We start from the raw sequence: 19369 nt of genomic DNA on the forward strand, positions 1-19369 counted from the left end.
TACCTCAGGTTTCTTTTCCTTAAACATGCAGACCCTCGTGTCAGGGACAGAGGGGTCCTCTGTGATATGCAAAACATATTTTATTGCAATAATCATATATTGAATACTCTTGGCCACCCTTGGGTGCAACCTTGCATCATCATAGTTGACACTGGAGTCGGAATCCGTGTCGGTATCAGTGTCTGCTATCTGGGAAAAGGGACGTTTATGGGACCCTGAAGGGCCTTGTGACACAGTCAAAGCCATGGATTGACTCCCTGCTTTTTCCTTGGACTCTGCTTTGTCTAATCTCTTATGTAATAAGGTCACATTAGCATTTAAAACATTCCACATGTCCAACCAATCAGGTGTCGGCGCCAAATAAATGTGCCCCCCCCCTTCGTTTTTTTCCCCCCTGTTACTTGTTCAGCAGGGGAGAGTCCGGGAGCAGCTTCTCTGCAGCTAGCTGTGGAGAAAATGGCACTGGTTAGTGCTGGAGGATCAAGCCCCGCCCCCTCGACGGCGGACTTCGGTCCCGTTCATTTTTTTATACTGGTGGAGGTTTTATAATATACTGCCTCCGCAGTATCTAATAATGGTGCCAGCTTTATGTGAGGTAATTATTGCTGCCCAGGGCACCCCCCCTGCGCCCTGCACCCTGCTGTGCCTTGTGTGTGTGTGTGTGTGAGCAATGTCGCGCAGCGCGACCGCTGCGCAGTACCTCTTTGAAGAACTGAAGTCTTCTGCCGCCTTTGACGTCTTCTTACTTCATATACTTACCCGGCTTCTATCTTCCGGCTCTGTGAGGAGGACGGCGGCGCGGCTCCGGGACGAACGGCGAGGGTGAGACCTGCGTTCCGACCTTCTGGAGCTAATGGTGTCCAGTAGCCTAAGAAGCAGAGCCTATCATTTAAGTAGGTCTGCTTCTCTCCCCTCAGTCCCACGAAGCAGGGAGCCTGTTGCCAGCAGTGCTCCCTGAAAATAAAAAACCTAACAAAATTCTTTTTTTTCAGAGAAACTCAGGAGAGCTCCCCTGTAGTGCACCCAGTCTCCTTTGGGCACAGGATCTAACTGAGGTCTGGAGGAGGGGCATAGAGGGAGGAGCCAGTTAACACCCATGATCTGAAGTCTTAGAGTGCCCATGTCTCCTGCGGAGCCAGTCTATACCCCATGGTCCTTACGGAGTCCCCAGCATCCTCTAGGACGTAAGAGAAATTCAGAATATATTTACAAATAAAAGATTATATATAAATAAGACTCTGTCTATCTATCTATCTATCTATCTATCTATCTATCTATCTATCTATCTATCTATCCATAGCTCACACAGCTATATAGTGGAATTGCTCACATATATATTCAACAGAGTGACACTGTTACATACTGAAGTAGCTGAGAGAGTGTGACAGGGGTATATAGAAAGTGTGACAGAGATATATATATTTGATTGTGTGTGAAGGGTCGCGCGCGCCTTCTGCCGGAGTCTGTCCCTCGCCGCGCTCCGTACCTCGGGAAACAAGATGGCGGCCTCCATCCTGAGCCGGGCGTGTGTGACCCTCCGGGCTCCCGTGATCTCCGGCGTGGCCCCGATGGGGCCCCAGTGGTACAGCACGGGCCTGCCAGTGGCCTCTGGAGCCGGTATACCCGGGTGTCTGTAGTCGGGGGCTGTGCATTATGTGCTGCGGGGGCAGGGGGTGGTGATGTCTCACACTGTACGGCAGGAGCACTCCCAGCAGGCGAACTACAAGTCACAGCAATGCCACGGCCGCCCCTCCTTCCACCCCAGCGGCTAAGGGTCTACCTGTTTCTGCAGTTATGGCACTACAAGTCCCATCATGCTCTCTCAGCCTTTTCTCCAGTCTTTGTGGCACTACAAGTCCCATCAATACTCTGTCAGCCTTTTCCCCAGTCCCAGCAAGGCATCCCTAGTTGCTATGGAATTACCTGCCCTAGTCTATTATTCAGTGGTGACACTACAAGTCCCAGCAGTGCCCTGCCAGCCTTTTCTCCAGTCCCAGCAAGGCATCCCTAGCTGCTATGGAATTACCTGTCCTAGCCTATTATTCAGTGGTGACACTACAAGTCCCAGCAATGCCCTGCCAGCCTTTTCTCCAGTCGCAGCAAGGCATCCCTAGTTGCTATGGAATTACCTGCCCTAGCATATTATTCAGTGGTGGCACTACATGTCCCAGCAGTGTCCTGTTGGCCTTTGTCCACTCTGAGCAAGGCATCCCTAGCTGCTAGGGAATTACCTGCCCTATCCTATTATGCAGTGGTGGTACTACAAGTCCCAGCAGTGCCCTGGCCACCTCTTCAGCAGTTGCATAGTTGGCAGATGTCCCCGATTTTTCTAGGTTTACACATTTCTTCATGGAGGATTCTAGCCCTGATATTGTCCCGATTTTTCCTCTGTGTGCTATATCCTGGATGCTGTATCTGCCCCATGTTTCTATGCTGCCGGCTTCATGAGAGTGTTAATAATGCAGCATAATCTATCCTTATAAATGTTATATTGGGGATTACAATGCACCCATGCCAATGAGGGGCCGCCAGGTCCCCCATCGGCCTCCCTCCCTCCCCATAATCTGTGCTATAAATTAAAACTGAAACACTCCACCACATATCCACTGCAAAATCCCTGTATTCTTCACACTGTGCCACCACAAGTACCAGCACTCCCGGTCGGAGCTGTTAGGATATTGTTGGGGATTAGAATCCCAGCACAGGGAATATTGTTGGTCACCCGTAGATAAGGGCTGGCAGGGCATGCTGGTACTTGTTGTTCTACAAAAGCACAGGTTACTTTTCTCCTTTGCATGCTGCACAACGCCCCTTGTAATGCAGAGTACCCCTCTCTTTAGTAGATGCCGATTGTTTATGCTAGTTGTGACTGTAATATTTGCTTGTGTCCAGCTCCTGCTCGCAGAAAACAGGGATTCCCTCAGAAAGAGTTCCGGAGAATTAAAGAGGTAACACTGAAATATTCTCTAGGTGATATGTGTGCGCTGTATAAATAAATGACCTTGGGGCAGATATATGAAAGTGCGCTGTGGTTCTTGCTGACAACAGCGCACCTTAAGGCAGCATTTTGCGCTGCACCCAAATGTATGAATGGCGTGTTAACGCTGTATGCACTGGCCGCTGCGCGCCCCCGCCACTTACAGCTTCCCCGCAGTAGTGAATGGGAGACGAAGAGCAGAGGCAATGTATGATTGCCTCTGTTGTCCCTTTTCGTCTCCTGAAGCCGCCGGTCCGGAACGCCTCCTCTGGCCAGGCAGTGTGTGGCTAAAGCATTTGTTGTTTTCTTTTTGTCCTTTTAAAAAAACTTTATTGGTCTCCGCCACCACGTTTCCCCTTCGGCCTCTGACGTCAATCCACACGCCTCCTCACTGCCCAGCACCTCGCGGCATCTCTACAGCCGAACCACGCATGCGCCGCCTCACTCTGCAGGGCTCACTGGGAGCTGAGGTGACGGCGCATGCGCTCTAGTGCAGCTTGCGGCGAGAAGTCTGGCCGATGTGGGAGGGCGCGTATCACGGGACAGGTGACATAGCGCCCTCCCACATCGGAGGGGGCCAGCATAATACATTGTGGCGCAGGGTCCGGCCGTATAACCACGATAATGTGGTGATATGGCCCCAGGCACATAACGTTCGTTAGGACGTTTTTCATACATCTACCCCCTTATGTCTTGCACAGCTCTTCTTGGATAAAACAATGTTATCCTGTGTAGCTACACGTTTTCTGGCCTCATTCAATGTTTACAAGATTGCAGTTATTAACGTACCAGGAATAACACTGAGGCATGAGGCACAAATGACGTAAAATATGTCCATAGCTCTTAGTGAGTTGATAGATTTAATACTGGCTCGGCCCACAAAGCAGATGGGTACGTTATGGGTATAATCTGAAGCTCCACATTGCTCATAAGTGATGTTGCCTAATTAGTCAGTGTGTCTGGCACAGCTGCAGTACTTACTACAGGAACTCCTGATATTTCCAATAAAACGTGCGCCTGAAATTGCCAGTTGAAAACTCAGATACACACTTCTACCATTTGGTAGGCTGGGAAGAAATAACTTTTCACAGCAATGTCTGCAACCATGGAAACAAGCGCTGCTGACCACAGTTTCATGGCCGTAGATGCTGCTATGGAAGGTCAGAGTTTTCACGGCCATCCTTAGAAATGACTGCAAGAGTGTGTTGCTGAGATTTCAGCAGAAGACCTGTTTTTAGTATCGACATAAAAGAGAGAAGAACGTTTGTGAGCGTAGTAACACTTTACGCAAATACCTTCTGCATTTTTTCGTGTATATTCTATATAATAAAAGGCTAATGCTGCTCCTCATTTCTATGGGGGAATTCAAGTGTTTTGCTCACTGGCGGCCACTAGATGGCATCTGACAGCGATTCAAGTGTTGCTCGGTTCGGGTGCGCACAGCCATCGGCGCTGACATTACTGTTATGTTCTGTGTTTTTGACGGGCTGGTAACGTATATATTTATATTAGTTGTGTTTCTCCCTTCCAGGTCCAACAGCCACGTACAGAAAAGATGCTTCCGGATCAAGACTGGAGTAGTGTGTATCCGACAGCTGCGCCCTTCAAGCCGTCCGCTGTACCCCTCCCTTTGCGGATGGGGTATCCTCTTCAGAGAGCTGCCCCACCAGATAAATATGGGAACTTGGAGCTTCTGAAGGTAAAGCTGCATCAGAGTCCCAGAAACAAACAATCACTTCTCAGACCAACGGCGGGATGTAATGGCGTCCGAGATCGCCGGAGGTGCGAGATACCGACCGCTTCGAGATACCGGCCGTTCTCAAACTTTTTTTAAAGGGGCAATCACTTACCAGGCAAACCCATGCTTAGTAAGTGATTGCCCCTTTAAAAAAAAAGTTCAGCATCTGCACCTTCGACTATCTCAGGCGCCATTGCATCCCGCCCTAACTGTTTATTGAGAATAAAATGACACAGCAGGCAGCAGCTCAGTGAACCCATTGTGAAGCTGACCCATAGAAAAACACTTGGAATAAGCAAAAACACACTTGATTTTTTCCCCCCAAGAAAGCTCTAATTTTGTTTTTGGCATTTCCATACATTTTTAGATCCCCAACTTTCTGCACCTGACTCCAGCGGCGATCAAGAAGCACTGCGCGGCTCTGAAAGGTACGCCATAACTCTACAGATGTGATCTGCGGTCGTCTCTGCGCCAATGCCACACCTATATTATACTTGCAGATATAACGGCCTGCGGGGGGGGGGGGGAATCATTCGGAAATTTTTGTTCATGTCTTGTCCGTGTATTTTGCAGAGTTCTGCACGGAGTGGCCAGCAGCGCTCACCAGCGATGATGCAACCACCCACCACTTCCCCATTGAGCTGCAGTCTGTGGATTATGTATTTGCCGGACCGTCACTCCGCCATCCAGATTCCAGAGTTGTGACGTTACAGGTGAGTGATACCGCGTGGGGGGTGGGACTCATTTTGGAGCAGAGAGACATTTTAATGTGTTCAGTGCGGCTATTAACCTCCATATTTTACCACGGTTAACTGATAAAATCAACAGTTTCTTTTATGCTTGTCGCACACTGCCATATGTTTGATAGTGTCTGTCTCGCTGTGGCTTGGTTGAATTTGTAGACTTCTCTGACCTGTAGGTAACTTGTGTGTGTTACAAAATAAGTTGCTGCAGCTTTATGAATGCCGTATTTCTAATTTCTCTGACGTCCTAAGTGGATGCTGGGACTCCGTAAGGACCATGGGGATTAGCGGCTCCGCAGGAGACTGGGCACAACTAAAGAAAGCTTTAGGACTACCTGGTGTGCACTGGCTCCTCCCACTAAGACCCTCCTCCAGACCTCAGTTAGATTCTTGTGCCCGGCTGAGCTGGATGCACACTAGGGGCTCTCCTGAGCTCCTAGAAAGAAAGTATATTTAGGTTTTTTATTTTACAGTGAGATCTGCTGGCAACAGACTCGCTGCAGCGAGGGACTAAGGGGAGAAGAAGCGAACCTACCTAACAGGTGGTAGTTTGGGCTTCTTAGGCTACTGGACACCATTAGCTCCAGAGGGATCGACCGCAGGACCCGACCTTGGTGTTCGTTCCCGGAGCCGCGCCGCCGTCCCCCTTACAGAGCCAGAAGCATGAAGAGTCCGGAAAATCGGCGGCAGAAGACTTCGGTCTTCACCAAGGTAGCGCACAGCACTGCAGCTGTGCGCCATTGCTCCTCATGTACACCTCACACTCCGGTCACTGATGGGTGCAGGGCGCTGGGGGGGGGGGGGGCGCCCTGAGGGCAATATAAGAAACCTTGGCTGGCAAATCATCACAATATATAGTCCCAATCATCACAATATATATGTGATAAATTACCCCTGCCAGAATCCATAAAAAAGCGGGAGAAAAGTCCGCCGAAAAAGGGGCGGGGCTTCTCCCTCAGCACACTGGCGCCATTTTTTCTTCACAGTGCAGCTGGAAGACAGCTCCCCAGGCTCTCCCCTGTAGTTTTCAGGCTCAAAGGGTTAAAAAGAGAGGGGGGGCACTAAATTTAGGCGCAATATATGTATACAAGCAGCTATTGGGGGAAAAATCACTCAGTTATAGTGTTAATCCCTGCATTATATAGCGCTCTGGTGTGTGCTGGCATACTCTCTCTCTGTCTCCCCAAAGGACTTTGTGGGGTCCTGTCCTCAGTCAGAGCATTCCCTGTGTGTGTGCGGTGTGTCGGTACGGCTGTGTCGACATGTTGGATGAGGAAGGCTACGTGGAGGCGGAGCAGAGGCCGATAAATGGGATGTCGCCCCCTGTGGGGCCGACACCAGAGTGGATAGATAGGTGGAAGGTATTAACCGACAATGTCAACTCCTTACATAAAAGGCTGGATGACGTAACAGCTGTGGGACAGCCGGCTTCCCAGCCCGCGCCTGCCCAGGTGTCTCAAAGGCCATCAGGGGCTCAAAAAACGCCCGTTACCTCAGATGGCAGACACAGATGTCGACATGGAGTCTGACTCCAGTGTCGACGAGGTTGAGACATATACACAATCCACTAGGAACATCCGTTACATGATCTCGGCAATGAAAAATGTGTTACGCATTTCTGACATGAACCCAAGTACCACATAAAAGGGGTTTTATTTTTGGGGAGAAAAAGCAGCCAGTGTTTTGTTCCCCCATCAGATGAATGAATGAAGTGTGTAAAGAAGCGTGGGTTCCCCCGATAAGAAACTGGTAATTTCTAAAAAGTTACTGATGGCGTACCCTTTCCCGCCAGAGGATAGGTCACGTTGGGAGATATCCCTTAGGGTGGATAAGGCGCTCACACGTTTGTCAAAAAAGGTGGCACTGCCGTCTTAGGATACGGCCACCTTGAAGGAGCCTGCTGATAAAAAGCAGGAGGCTATCCTGAAGTCTGTATATACACACTCAGGTTATATACTGAGACCTGCAATTGCCTCAGCATAAATAGTGCTGCTGCAGCGTAGTCTGATACCCTGTCAGATAATATTAAAACTCTAAGACAGGGATAATATTTTGCTAACATAGAGCATATTAAAGACGTCGTCTTATATATAAAGGATGCACAGAGGGATATTTGCCGGCTGGCATCCAGAATTAATGCAATGTCCATTCTGCCAGGAGGGTATTAGAAACCCGGCAGTGGACAGGTGATGCTGCCTGTAAAAGGCACATGGAGATTCTGCCTTATAAGGGTGAGGAATTGTTTGGGGACGGTCTCTGGGACCTCGTATCCACAGCAACAGCTGGGAAGAAAAGTTTTTACCTCAGGTTTCCTCACAGCCTCAGAAAGCACCGTATTTTCAGGTACAGTCCTTTCGGCTTCAGAAAAGCAAGCGGGTCAAAGGCGCTTCCTTTCTGCACAGAGACAAGGGAAGAAGGAAAAAGCTGCACCAGCAGCCAGTTCCCAGGATCAAAAATCTTCCCCCGCTTCCTCTGAGTCCACCGCATGACGCTGGGGCTGCACAGGTGGAGACAGGTGCGGTAGGGGCGCGTCTCGGGAACTTCAGGGACCAGTGGGCTTGCCCACAGGTGGATCCCTAGGTTCTGCAAATAGTATCACAGGGATACAGGCTGGAGTTCGAGGCGACTCCCCCTCGCCGTTACCTCACATCAGCCTTGCCTGCTGCCCTCGGAGAAAGGTAATACTGGCGGCAATTCACAAGCTGTACTTCCAGCAGGTGAAATCAAGGTACCTCTCCTTCAACAATGCCGGGGTTACTATTCCAAAATGTTGTGGTACCGAAACCAGACGGTTTGGTGAGACCCATTCTAAAATGGAAAGCCTTGAACACTTATATACGAAGGTTCAAGTTCAAAATGGAATCGCTCAGGGCGATTATTGCAAGCCTGGAGAATTTCATGGTATCACTGGACATCAAGGATGCTTACCTGCATGTCCCTATTTACCCTCTTCACCAGGAGTACCTCAAAATTGTGGTACAGGATTGTCATTACCAATTTCAGACGTTGCCGTTGGTCTGTCCCCGGCACCGAGGTATTTACCAAGGTAATGGCCGAAATAATTATCCCGTACTTGGACGATCTCCTTATAAAGGCGAGGTCCAGGGAGCAGTTGTTCGTCGGAGTAGCACTATCTCGGGAAGTGCTACAACAGCACGGCTGGATTCTGAATAGTCCAAAGTCGCAGCTGGTTCCTACGACACGTCTACTGTTCCTGGGTATGGTTCTGGACACAGAACAGGATAAAAAGGGTTTCTCCCGGAGGAGAAGTCCAAGGAGTTGTCGTCTCTAGACAGAGACCTCCTAATACGTATACAGGTGTCGGTGCATCAATGCACGCGAGCCCTGGGAAAGATGGTAGCTTCTTACGAAGAAATTTCATTCGCCAGCTCCCATGCAAGGATTTTCCAGTGGGATCTGTTGGACAAGTGGTCCGGGTCGCATCTTCAGATGCATCGGCGGATAACCCTGTCTCCAAGGGCCAGGGTGTCGCTGTTGTGGTGGCTGCAGAGTGCTCATCTTCTAGGGGGCCGCAGATTCGGCATACAGGACTGGGTCCTGGTGACCACGGATGCCAGCCTTCGAGGCTGGGGGGCAGTCACACAGGGAAGAAACTTCCAAGGCTATGGAAAAGTCAGGAGACTTCCCTACACATAAATATTCTGGAACTAAGGGCCATTTACAATGCCCTAAGTCAGGCTAGACCCCTGCTTCAACACCGGCCGGTACTGATCCAGTCAGACAACATCACGGCGGTCACTCATGTAAATCGACAGGGCGGCACAAGAAGCAGGATGGCGATGGCAGAAGCCACAAGGATTCTCCGATGGGCGGAAAATCATGTGTTAGCACTGTCAGCAGTGTTCATTCCTGGAGTGGACAACTGAGAAGCAGACTTTCTCAGAAGACACAACCTCCACCCGGGAGAGTGGGGACTTCATCCAGAAGTCTTCCAAATGATTGTACACCGTTGGGAAAGGCCACAGGTGGACATGATGGCGTCCCGCCTCAACTAAAAGTTACAAAGATATTGCGCCAGGTCAAGGGACCCTCAGGCGATAGCTGTGGACGCTCTGGTAACACCGTGGGTGTACCAGTCGGTGTATGTGTTCCCTTCTCTGCCTCTCTTACCCAGGGTAATGAGAATAATAAGAAGGAGAGGAGTAAGAACTATACTCATTGTTCCGGGTTGGCCAAGAAGAGCTTGGTACCCAGAACTCCAAGAAATGATCTCAGAGGACCCATGGCCTCTGACGCTCAGACAGGACCTGCTGCAGCAGGGGGCCGGTCTGTTCCAAGACGTACCGCGGCTGCGTTTGACGGCATGGCGGTTGAACGCCGGATCCTGAAGGAAAAGGGCATTCCGGAGGAAGTTATCCCTACGCTAATTAAAGCTAGGAAAGAAGTGAACGCAAACCATTATCACCGCATATGGCGGAAATATGTTGCGTTCTGTGAGGCCAGGAAGGCCCCAAAGGAGAAATTTCAGCTGGGCCGTTTCCTGCACTTCCTACAGTCAGGGGTGACTATGGGCCTACAATTGGGTTCCATTAAGGTCCAGATTTCGGCTCTATCGATTTTCTTCCAAAATAGAACTGGCTTCACTGCCTGAAGGTCAGACTTTTGTTAAGGGAGTGCTGCATAGTCAGCCCCCGTTTGTGCCTCCAGTGGCACCGTGGGATCTCAACGTGGTGTTGGATTTCCTGAAGTCGCATTGGGTTGAGCCACTTAAATCCGTGGAGCTATAATACCTCACGTGGAAAGTGGTCATTCTGTGGGCCTTGGCGTCGGCCAGGCGTGTATCAGAATTGGCGGCTTTGTCATACAAAAGCCCTTATCTGTATTTTATATGGATAAGGCGGAATTGAGGACTCGTTCCCAATTCCTTCCTAAGGTGGTATCAGTTTTTCATGTGAACCAACCTATTGTGGTGCCTGCGGCTACTTGGGACTTGGAGGATTCCAAGTTACTGGACGTAGTCAGGGCCCTGAAAAGTATATGTTTCCAGGACAGCTGGAGTCAGGAAAACTGACTCGCTATTTCTCCTGTATGCACCCGACAAGCTGGGTGCTCCTGCTTCTAAGCAGACGATTGCTCGCTGGATCTGTAGCACGATTCAACTTGCACATTCTGCGGCTGGACTGCCGCACCCTAAATCTGTAAAAGCCCATTCCACGAGGAAAGTGGGCTCTTCTTGGGCGGTTGCCCGAGGGGTCTCGGCTTTACAACTTTGCCGAGCTGTTACTTGGTCTGGTTAAAACATTTTTGTAAGAGTCTACAAGTTTGATACCCTGGCTGAGGAGGACCTAGAGTTTGCTCATTCGGTGCTGCAGAGTCATCCGCACTCTCCCGCCCGTTTGGGAGCTTTGGTATAATCCCCATGGTCCTTACGGAGTCCCAGCATCCACTTAGGACGTCAGAGAAAATAAGATTTTACTCACCGGTAAATCTATTTCTCGTAGTCTGTAGTGGATGCTGGGCGCCCATCCCAAGTGCGGATTGTCTGCAATACTTGTTTATAGTTATTGCCTAACTAAAGGGTTATTGTTATGAGCCATCTGTTGAGAGGCTCAGTTATATTTCATACTGTTAACTGGGTATTGTATCACGAGTTATACGGTGTGATTGGTGTGGCTGGTATGAGTCTTACCCGGGATTCAAAATCCTTCCTTATTGTGTCAGCTCTTCCGTGCACAGTATCCTAACTGAGGTCTGGAGGAGGGTCTTAGTGGGAGGAGCCAGTGCACACCAGGTAGTCCTAAAGCTTTCTTTAGTTGTGCCCAGTCTCCTGCGGAGCCGCTAATCCCCATGGTCCTTACGGAGTCCCAGCATCCACTACGGACTACGAGAAATAGATTTACCGGTGAGTAAAATCTTATTTTCTTTATCCATTTACTGCAAAGTACTCACAGCACAGACTATTTGCTGTCGGTATAGTTATCACAATACCCGACACCAGATGTGGCTCCCGTAGCAGCGGCCCAGTACGTCACGTAACCCCTCCTAGCAGTGTCCACACCTGCATTACTGGGATCATGATGATATGATGTGGGTTTTAATGTGGCATGTAGTAATCCGCAGTGACCAGTGCTTACAGCTGTACCCAATCACAGCTCACATAGGAGAATAAGTGGGACAGTCAGGTTCCATTGGAGCCTGTGATTGGATGACGTGAGTTCAACTCGGACTTGTGCGTAAGCTGGGAAGCCTCACGATGAGCGAACCGGTTACTACCCCAGAGACTAGCTTGTGTAAAATGCTTTGTTAGCCGCACTTGTGGTCTCGTACTGTCTCATTAGGCCTGGCTTATAGCGTATTATGCTGCTGGGTATAAAGCTGTTCCCTAGAGTCTTATTAGAGGCAGGAAAAGTAACGTATGGAGAAGACGACGCACCAGTTTCTGCTTACAGAATTACATCCTGCCCTTGTTTCGTGTGCATGCCATTTACTCTTTAAGGCTGCGATGAGTTGTGACGTCGGTGATTATATCACATGACTGTTACACAGGGAATGTGTGTTTATATTGTTCAGACCCTTTATTTCATTTATACTTGTAATGTCTATACTAGCACACGGCTGTATGTGCAGGATTCTATGGTCTATCCATGACTCCGAGCCCCTGTTGAAAACCTAGTATCAATGGACATGTGTTACGAGTTTGGATTTGCACCCTGCCCAGCATTCCCCCCAAACCTTCTTTCTCCCTCCCCCCCCAACCCCCTCTCTCCCCCTTCACTTGGCTGTTTTAGTGTTGATTCTTTTACTTATGTTATTATTTATGTCTGTTGAACCTTTGATTATGTGCCCATAATGCATTGCCCAAGGTGATGGGAACTGCCGGGGGAAATATAGTTTGGATTTGAGGGGCACAATATGTTGGGCATTTTCTGGGCATCCTATACTGATCGGTTACTTGATATGATGTGCCATGTTGTTATGCTGCCGTGAATGATAAAGCCTTACCGGGGGGACGTCCAGATGCAGCCGCGCCCACTCCCTGTTTGCCTGGTGCGCTGTGGGTGTCGCTTGTTCTTTTTAACTTGCGCAGCGTCTCATTTGCACCGTGACACAAAAAAAAGTTCCACTCTGATATTTAGAACATTGGAGTAGATAAGCCTGGCGACCTGAGTGACAAGGGTTGGGAATGGTGCTGATCACTAGGGGTAGGGATGTGTCAGTAACTGTAATATTTATGGTATGGGGTCTATGCACTAAGATTTGGATGGAGACCAACCAGCTCCTAACTGTCATATTTTAAACACAGCCTGTAACGGGTGTAGTATGGTATGCCGGCGACCAGCATACTGGCGCCGGGAGCCCGACCACCGGCATACCAACAGCATGGCGAGCGCAAATGAGCCTCTTGCGGGCTCGCTGCGCTCGCCACGCTGCGGGCTCTGTGGCGCGCTACTCGCGCCACACTATTTATTCTCCCTCCAGGGGGGTCGTGGACCCCCAAGAGGAAGAATATCTGTCGGTATGACGGCTGTCGGGATTCCGGCGCCGGTATACTGTGCGCCGGGATCCCGACAGTCGGCAACCTGAAGACCACCCTCTGTAACTTGGCAGTTAGGAGCTGATTGGCTGGCACTTTCTCTTTTATCTCTGTACAAGTCTTAGTACATAGGTCCCCATGGAGTTAACGTAACTCCGCAGATGAGGGTGCCGGTCATGTGCTTTTATACAGGTCGCAGATCACTGGGGTGACTTCTAATAACCTCTTACTTTAGGGTGTGCTTTACAAGTTTCCTAATGAACACAAGTGATGACATCAGAACTTTGTACAGATATTACTCGCGGCAGTTTATATCGCTGGTGTATAATAAATCCCTCACCACTATCCTCCTCCTCCCCCGCTCCAGGTGAAACTCTCCAGCCTTAATCTGGATGATCACGCCAGGAAGAAGTTCATCAAACTTGTTGGCTCCCGGTACTGTGCAGAGAGTGACACCCTTACAATCCGGACCGACAGGTGGGGAATAACGCACTTGCTGCTGGTGGTCTGCCATTGTGTGTCCTGGCAAGCCCTTAGTTGCATATGGTGACACCCTCTGCTTTTGTATCACCCCAGGTGTCCACTACGGAGCCAGAATCAGGACTACGCCATGTATCTGCTGACAGTCGTCTATCACGAGTCTTGGGTGAGTCCCGTTCAGTGTATCCGCTCTATGTGTTTATGGAAATATCCCTGCACTAGGGCTTGTGACACCCTGACGCTGCATGTTTTCCATGTCTCCTTGCTGGAGCATAGGTGTATTCATCACTGAGTGACACATTTTAAAAGCTGCGCATATTGGTGCTAATTATTTCACTCTGCATTCTGTGAGGAGATCTGGAAAACATGCACTGTTAAAGTGTCCCGGGGACAGGGTTTAGGAAGCACTGGACTGCATTGTAACTGTCCGTGTCCAGCGCTCGGCTCATCCTGACGACTGACAGAGGGTATTCCAGGTCAGTGGGAGTGTGTTATGGAAATCTCACTGATGCCCAGTTTACTGCCAAACCTGTTAACGTAGAAGAAGGTTTCAGCCAGCACAGACTATTTACCGGGTCATCGCTGCATCTTGGCCACACTCGTGGATGGTTGTCTGCTGACATGCCTGTCGATTTGAATCGGGCCATTATCTGGCATCTGTGTCAAATCACTTGTACCTAATAGGGGTATTCCTGATGAAGCTCACGATGCTTAGCTATGGAGAGTACGTGAGATTAGAGATGATCTATCCAAACGTGCCTGACTTGTAATAAGGGTTCTCCAAGTATTATGGAGATTGCTGGAGATTTATGATCCAGTGTTAATAACAAAGCCAGTAAAACGACTGCACTCGAGTATCTTTTGGGAGCCATCTACTGCTGTCAATGGAAGTACTTCTTCCCTGTCTCTGTAATAGACAGATCCATCCGACTCTGGGATATCACCGACTTGTCAGTGACAAATGCTACAGTGTGACGCAAAGGAACTAGAGAGCGAAACTGCGTTCCACGTCAAATGGCGAACTAACATTATATCACTCGGGTGTCACGGCGGAGAACAGGAACTACTGATGCTGGTTCCTTATTATTTATCCATTAATTAGGTCTTTTTTGATTTTTCGTGGTTTCATTTGTTTTTGGTTACCTAGCCCGCTGTCCCCAGTTCCATCCTGCTTTAGAGTCAGATTTATTTGTTGCAAATTGCAACAAACAAACTAACACACATTACCGATTAGTGTCTGTCTCGTCCATTGAAGCTAATGGTGTCATTTATTACTGAGATTAAGGATTGTGTGTGACACTTTTCTAAGGCTACAGGGCTTCCCATTTGAACCCTAATGTGTATCAGATGCATCTATTGCTGCCCTAAGAACGAAACGGTCATCAGAAATCGCAACAGTTGCTTAGACGGTAGAACAAGGGCACCATAATAGCTGTGGTTTATACTGTCTAAAACATGGGTCTGCAACCTGCGGCCCTCCAGCTGCTGTGGAACTACACATCCCAGCATGCGCTGCCTCAGTTTAGCATGCCTTAATAGCAAAGCTGTGGCAGGGCATGCTGAGATGTGTAGTTCAAAAGCAGCTGGAGGGCCACGCGTTGAAGACCCATGGGGGGTAATTCCAAGTTGATCGCAGCAGGAATTTTGTTAGCAGTTGGCCAAAACTATGTGCACTGCAGGGGAGGCAGATTTAACATGTGCAGAGAGAGTTAGATTTGGGTGTGGTGTGTTCAATCTGCAATCTAATTTGCAGTGTAAAAATAAAGCAGCCAGTATTTACCCTGCACAGAAACAAAATAACCCACCCAAATCTAACTCTCTCTGCACATGTTAAATCTGCCTTCCCTGCAGTGCAGTTTTGGCCAACTGCTAACAAAATTCCTGCTGCTATCTACTTGGAATTACCCCCATGGTCTAAAAGTGTATGTACAAAACTCTTAACTAAATTGGCGGTAGGTGTCACTTTCACCATTTGCTGAATACAGGGAGCTTCTGTATGTCGGACAAATACATTTTCCGTGTGGCAATTGCAGCAGTGACCTCTGCAGGCTTCAAGTAGGTACTGCAGTGTGTTATCCATAACTTGATGAAAAGAATACAGTTAATCACAATTTATGCTGTTAAACATAGCAGCGTTTATTTACATTCTGTTTTGCATGACCGTTGTATAGTTATCTCCTATTCTGACTTCCTTGTTTCTGAGGCTTGCTGTAATCAGTTTTGTGCATAGGTGTTTTATATTTTTATAGTTGTCTGACTTAATTTCACAATATATCCCTGTGCTCTCCCTCTACATGTAATATCAATGAGGGAAAACTAGTAATGAATCATCAATGCCGCAGGTTTATATTCCGCATCTTATTTTTTATCGGTGCACCTTCGGATTTAGGGCTGAAGTTCTGCGTCCCTCCCTTCTCTCCTTGGTCAGAATCCGTCATGCGCCACCTGATCCGGGGCCGCTCCCTGCACATAAACCTCTGGGCGCTTTCATTACCTTTCAGTGGCTCGTCAATAATTCAGCAGCCCCTTGCCGGATGAATTGTCTTTGATTGCTCTGAATATTTTATGATCCTCTATAACACTTGTGATTTTTCCATGATCTGGGCGAAGCTTGTGTCGCGTTGCAGGAGGCGTGGGGGGAATCCCGGGGTGAGCACGTGTATACCTGTCAATCGCCTCTTTGATTTTTGCCCGCTTTAATCCCACAAACCCCTAGGTATGTGCCGAGCTTTGTTACTTTACTACCTGCCGAATTGAGACGTGGTTTTGTTTTTTTTGTTACTTTTTATTCCTAACGCCTATTTTTGTGAATTCGTTGTTTCATATTGTACCTGAGGATTAGAGTTCGGAGACAGGCAGGTGAAAAATGCAGGTTACAGGAACTTATCATTTTAGTATTATCACATACAAGAAAATATAGATTTTTCATAACTGAGATTCCCTTGTAAATTTCCGAGTTGTGCTTAAATCATCTATTCCGATATTATATGTAGAAGTGGCTGAACATTTGCTATAGAAGATCTATAGAGATCTTTACGTCCTGTTATAATAGTCATCTTTTGTGCTCCTTGCAGGGATATAAATAAATGTAAAAGCGGAAGGAGTGTAGTACCTGTGTTTGGCCTGCAGGTGTCAGGTCACCGTGGAAAGTATTATAATGGGCAGTGGTCTAATATGTCCACGTTAAACATTAATCAAAATATAACTTGCGTGTCAGCCGGCGTTTCTGATGCAGCACGCACCCCACTGCTCTTGTAAGTATTATTCACTGTTCACTCTTGGATCCCCACCAAACACTCGAGGGTAAACGTGCGAAGCAGTAGTCTGCGCCGTGTTTCAGCCCACGATTTAAAACCGCAATAATCTTAGAGGGAAAACATGGCATGACGTTACCTTTAATGTCCTTGCTATTTAAAATTTCAGGTTGAAACTTGCCAAGATTTGGTGGCTTGCCAAAGCCTGCCGCTCAGTATATTTACCCCTAAGAATACTCTATATGGGTGTACATTTGCCCATTAACCCTTTTGCAGCCACACATGTAACTCGTATATCCGCGCGCTAGTACTTCCATGTATATGGCTACCAGTTGCAGTCAAATTATCGCTCATAGGTCACCGGGTCATCCATTCGTTTGCAGTTCCAGGTTCGGCGGTGCATTGGTGCAGTCATGTTCATCGGCTCTGTCCCCCCTTCAAACTATAGAAGTTACTGTATTTGCAGCAATGACATGACAGGCGTGAGGAATGTCTGTTTTATAATTGGTGTCTCTAGAGTCAAGTGTAAAGTGAGCTGAAATAATCTGGACTGTAGGAGCATTACTTATATATAATCCACTCGTTAGCAGGAAGCATCCTCAGTATTACCGATTCGTGTATTGGAGTCTGTTACAAGGGAACTGGGTTGAAAATTTAGTTTTAGCTTATAACAATTTGTGGATATCTATCTATCTAAGAAATAGAGATATATATATTTTATCCTTTATTGCAATTTCCTCCTAGGAACTCATCCACAATCATCACCTTTTATTGCGCTTCTCTCATTAATAAATTATAAAAGGCACATTTAAAAAAAACCAGACTATTTTAGGTTAAATTGTGTCGCTCCAGCCGTTTCATTCTGGAATGTTATTAAACATACAACTTATGTTAGTGCATAAGAAATTGTATCGGTTAAAGCGCAAAGTATGTTAAAACAAATCCCTAAAGTGTGCATAAACTTTGCCCCGCACATATGCGGTAACAGCTGCAGCAGACTGCTTGTGAGAGAGAAGACGCTATGTACAGTGCTAGCTAGCAGGGGTAGGCCGCTGTTTGGACAGAGAGGCCGTGGTTTACCAGATTCAGGACTCTGTTTGCCGGGGTCCGGCCTTCATTTGGCTGAGCCATTAAATTCTTATTATCCAAGACATGAAACCACCGTAAACCCCGTGAGATCTTAATGCACGTCTCACATGCCGGTGGGTCACCGTGGGGGGGGGGGGGGGGGGGGGGGTTTGTTCACTCTGCTGATGGGGATGTATTCTTATTGCAGAAAACGGAAGCCTGGGAGAGTGAGAAGGAAGAGAGCGACATGGAGGAATATATTTGGGAGGGCAGTAAATCACAGAAGAACATCCTAGAGACTCTGTCTAGTTTGCGCGGTGATTCCGCCACCAGTGAAGAAATCCTCCAGTCTCCCGAAGTCCAGGAATACCGAGGCGCCATGCTGACCCTGCGCAACCAAGGCGAAACCGAGGACACGATCAGCTCCTACAAGCAGAGCGTCAAGAAACTGCTTGGGATCGCATAACGCGCACCGCGTTCACCACCTAACCGTTGCCGATGTCGCAATGTGGACTGTAACCTTTGAACTGAAACTCTTAATGCAGACCTTGCGGAGACAAATGCTCGCCTACATGCCATGTTTTTGTATTGTCTAATGATAAAGAGCCCTAATCTTACCCCATCTGGTCTCTGTTATGTGGATGGGGCGTCCAAGCCCACTGTAAATGGACCTTACTTCTGCAGTAACCTTCCCCTAATGTTGCAGATTCTGCCTGTATGTAAAAGTTCCCCATACTATGACCGGAGTTAGTGTCTCCGTCTCCTGCACGCCGCGGGGGCCGATTGTAGGCCAGTAAAATAACATTGCATCCTCTTTATGGTATTTCCATTACTTCCCATCCTAGGCGCGCTGCGTCTATTAGCGGCAAACGTTGTCGCCGGCTACCAACCCTTATAGGCTCACAGTGGCCGGTTGCAGCGTTCGTCCAAAAGACCAAAAACGGCGGCACACCGTAATATGAGCATCATCACTTACAGACCTGTAACATGCCGCAATCCGCTTTATTATAAATCACTATCGGCCAAGGCTTGGGAATGTTCCGTTGCTTGGCGTCCTTTCTGTTTTATCTTTATTTCAGGTTGAATGAATAAACTATTGGATCAATCGAACAACAACCATTCTAGAGTAGGCAGAAGTCTTCCTGAAAATATACCCTCATTCTAATACGTTTGGAAAACCCTCCTAGCAAGATCTGTGACCGTCACTAGTAACTGTGCTTTGTAGGCGGCTCGGATTTTAGTTTCTTATATCTGGGAGACCTAGATGAGGGGGTTGTGGAGCAGAGACGAGACTGTGGCTCTTTGCAGATATTCGCTCTTAGAGAGTCATTAATAGCTGCGGTAGGAGCGAATAGCTTGCATTAAAGGTGACCGTAAATGTATCTCTTAATATTTACATTAGATGGGAAGGGGAAAAGGTCAAATATATGGTTTCTGTGCCATCGCCCACATGAATCCAGTCCCACACACTGAATTCTTATTCTACGCTAGTTCCTATTACCACCTGATAGCATTTTATGACTCCTGCAGTCATCAGCTGAATATTCAGCTGTAACAAGAGGTATATATCAGGGCCGAAACTAGGATTTACACCACCCGTCGCAAGGTAGTAAT

General features: G+C 48.1%; 1 protein-coding gene across 1 annotated transcript; it reads left to right on the plus strand.

The window, feature by feature from the left end:
• Positions 1-1442: 1442 nt before the first annotated feature.
• Positions 1443-18372, plus strand: MRPS35 (mitochondrial ribosomal protein S35). The gene is made up of 8 exons (XM_063929165.1): positions 1443-1617; positions 2893-2948; positions 4509-4676; positions 5083-5143; positions 5289-5428; positions 13321-13430; positions 13530-13599; positions 17964-18372. Exons 1-8 carry the CDS (start codon positions 1500-1502, stop codon positions 18219-18221), a joined length of 981 nt encoding a protein of 326 aa, XP_063785235.1. The 5' UTR covers positions 1443-1499; the 3' UTR covers positions 18222-18372.
• Positions 18373-19369: the final 997 nt, after the last annotated feature.

This window comes from Pseudophryne corroboree, chromosome 6 (assembly GCF_028390025.1).
Source record: "Pseudophryne corroboree isolate aPseCor3 chromosome 6, aPseCor3.hap2, whole genome shotgun sequence".
In the NCBI taxonomy this organism is placed as follows: domain Eukaryota; kingdom Metazoa; phylum Chordata; class Amphibia; order Anura; family Myobatrachidae; genus Pseudophryne; species Pseudophryne corroboree.

Excerpts from the sequence above, each read along its gene's own strand:
- MRPS35 (XM_063929165.1), top strand. The coding sequence starts at position 1,500 with ATGGCGGCCTCCATCCTGAGCCGGGCGTGTGTGACCCTCCGGGCTCCC. Across the intron at positions 13,431-13,529 it reads CTTACAATCCGGACCGACAG|GTGTCCACTACGGAGCCAGA; the intron begins GTGGGGAATAAC and ends GTATCACCCCAG. Across the intron at positions 13,600-17,963 it reads TCGTCTATCACGAGTCTTGG|AAAACGGAAGCCTGGGAGAG; the intron begins GTGAGTCCCGTT and ends TTCTTATTGCAG.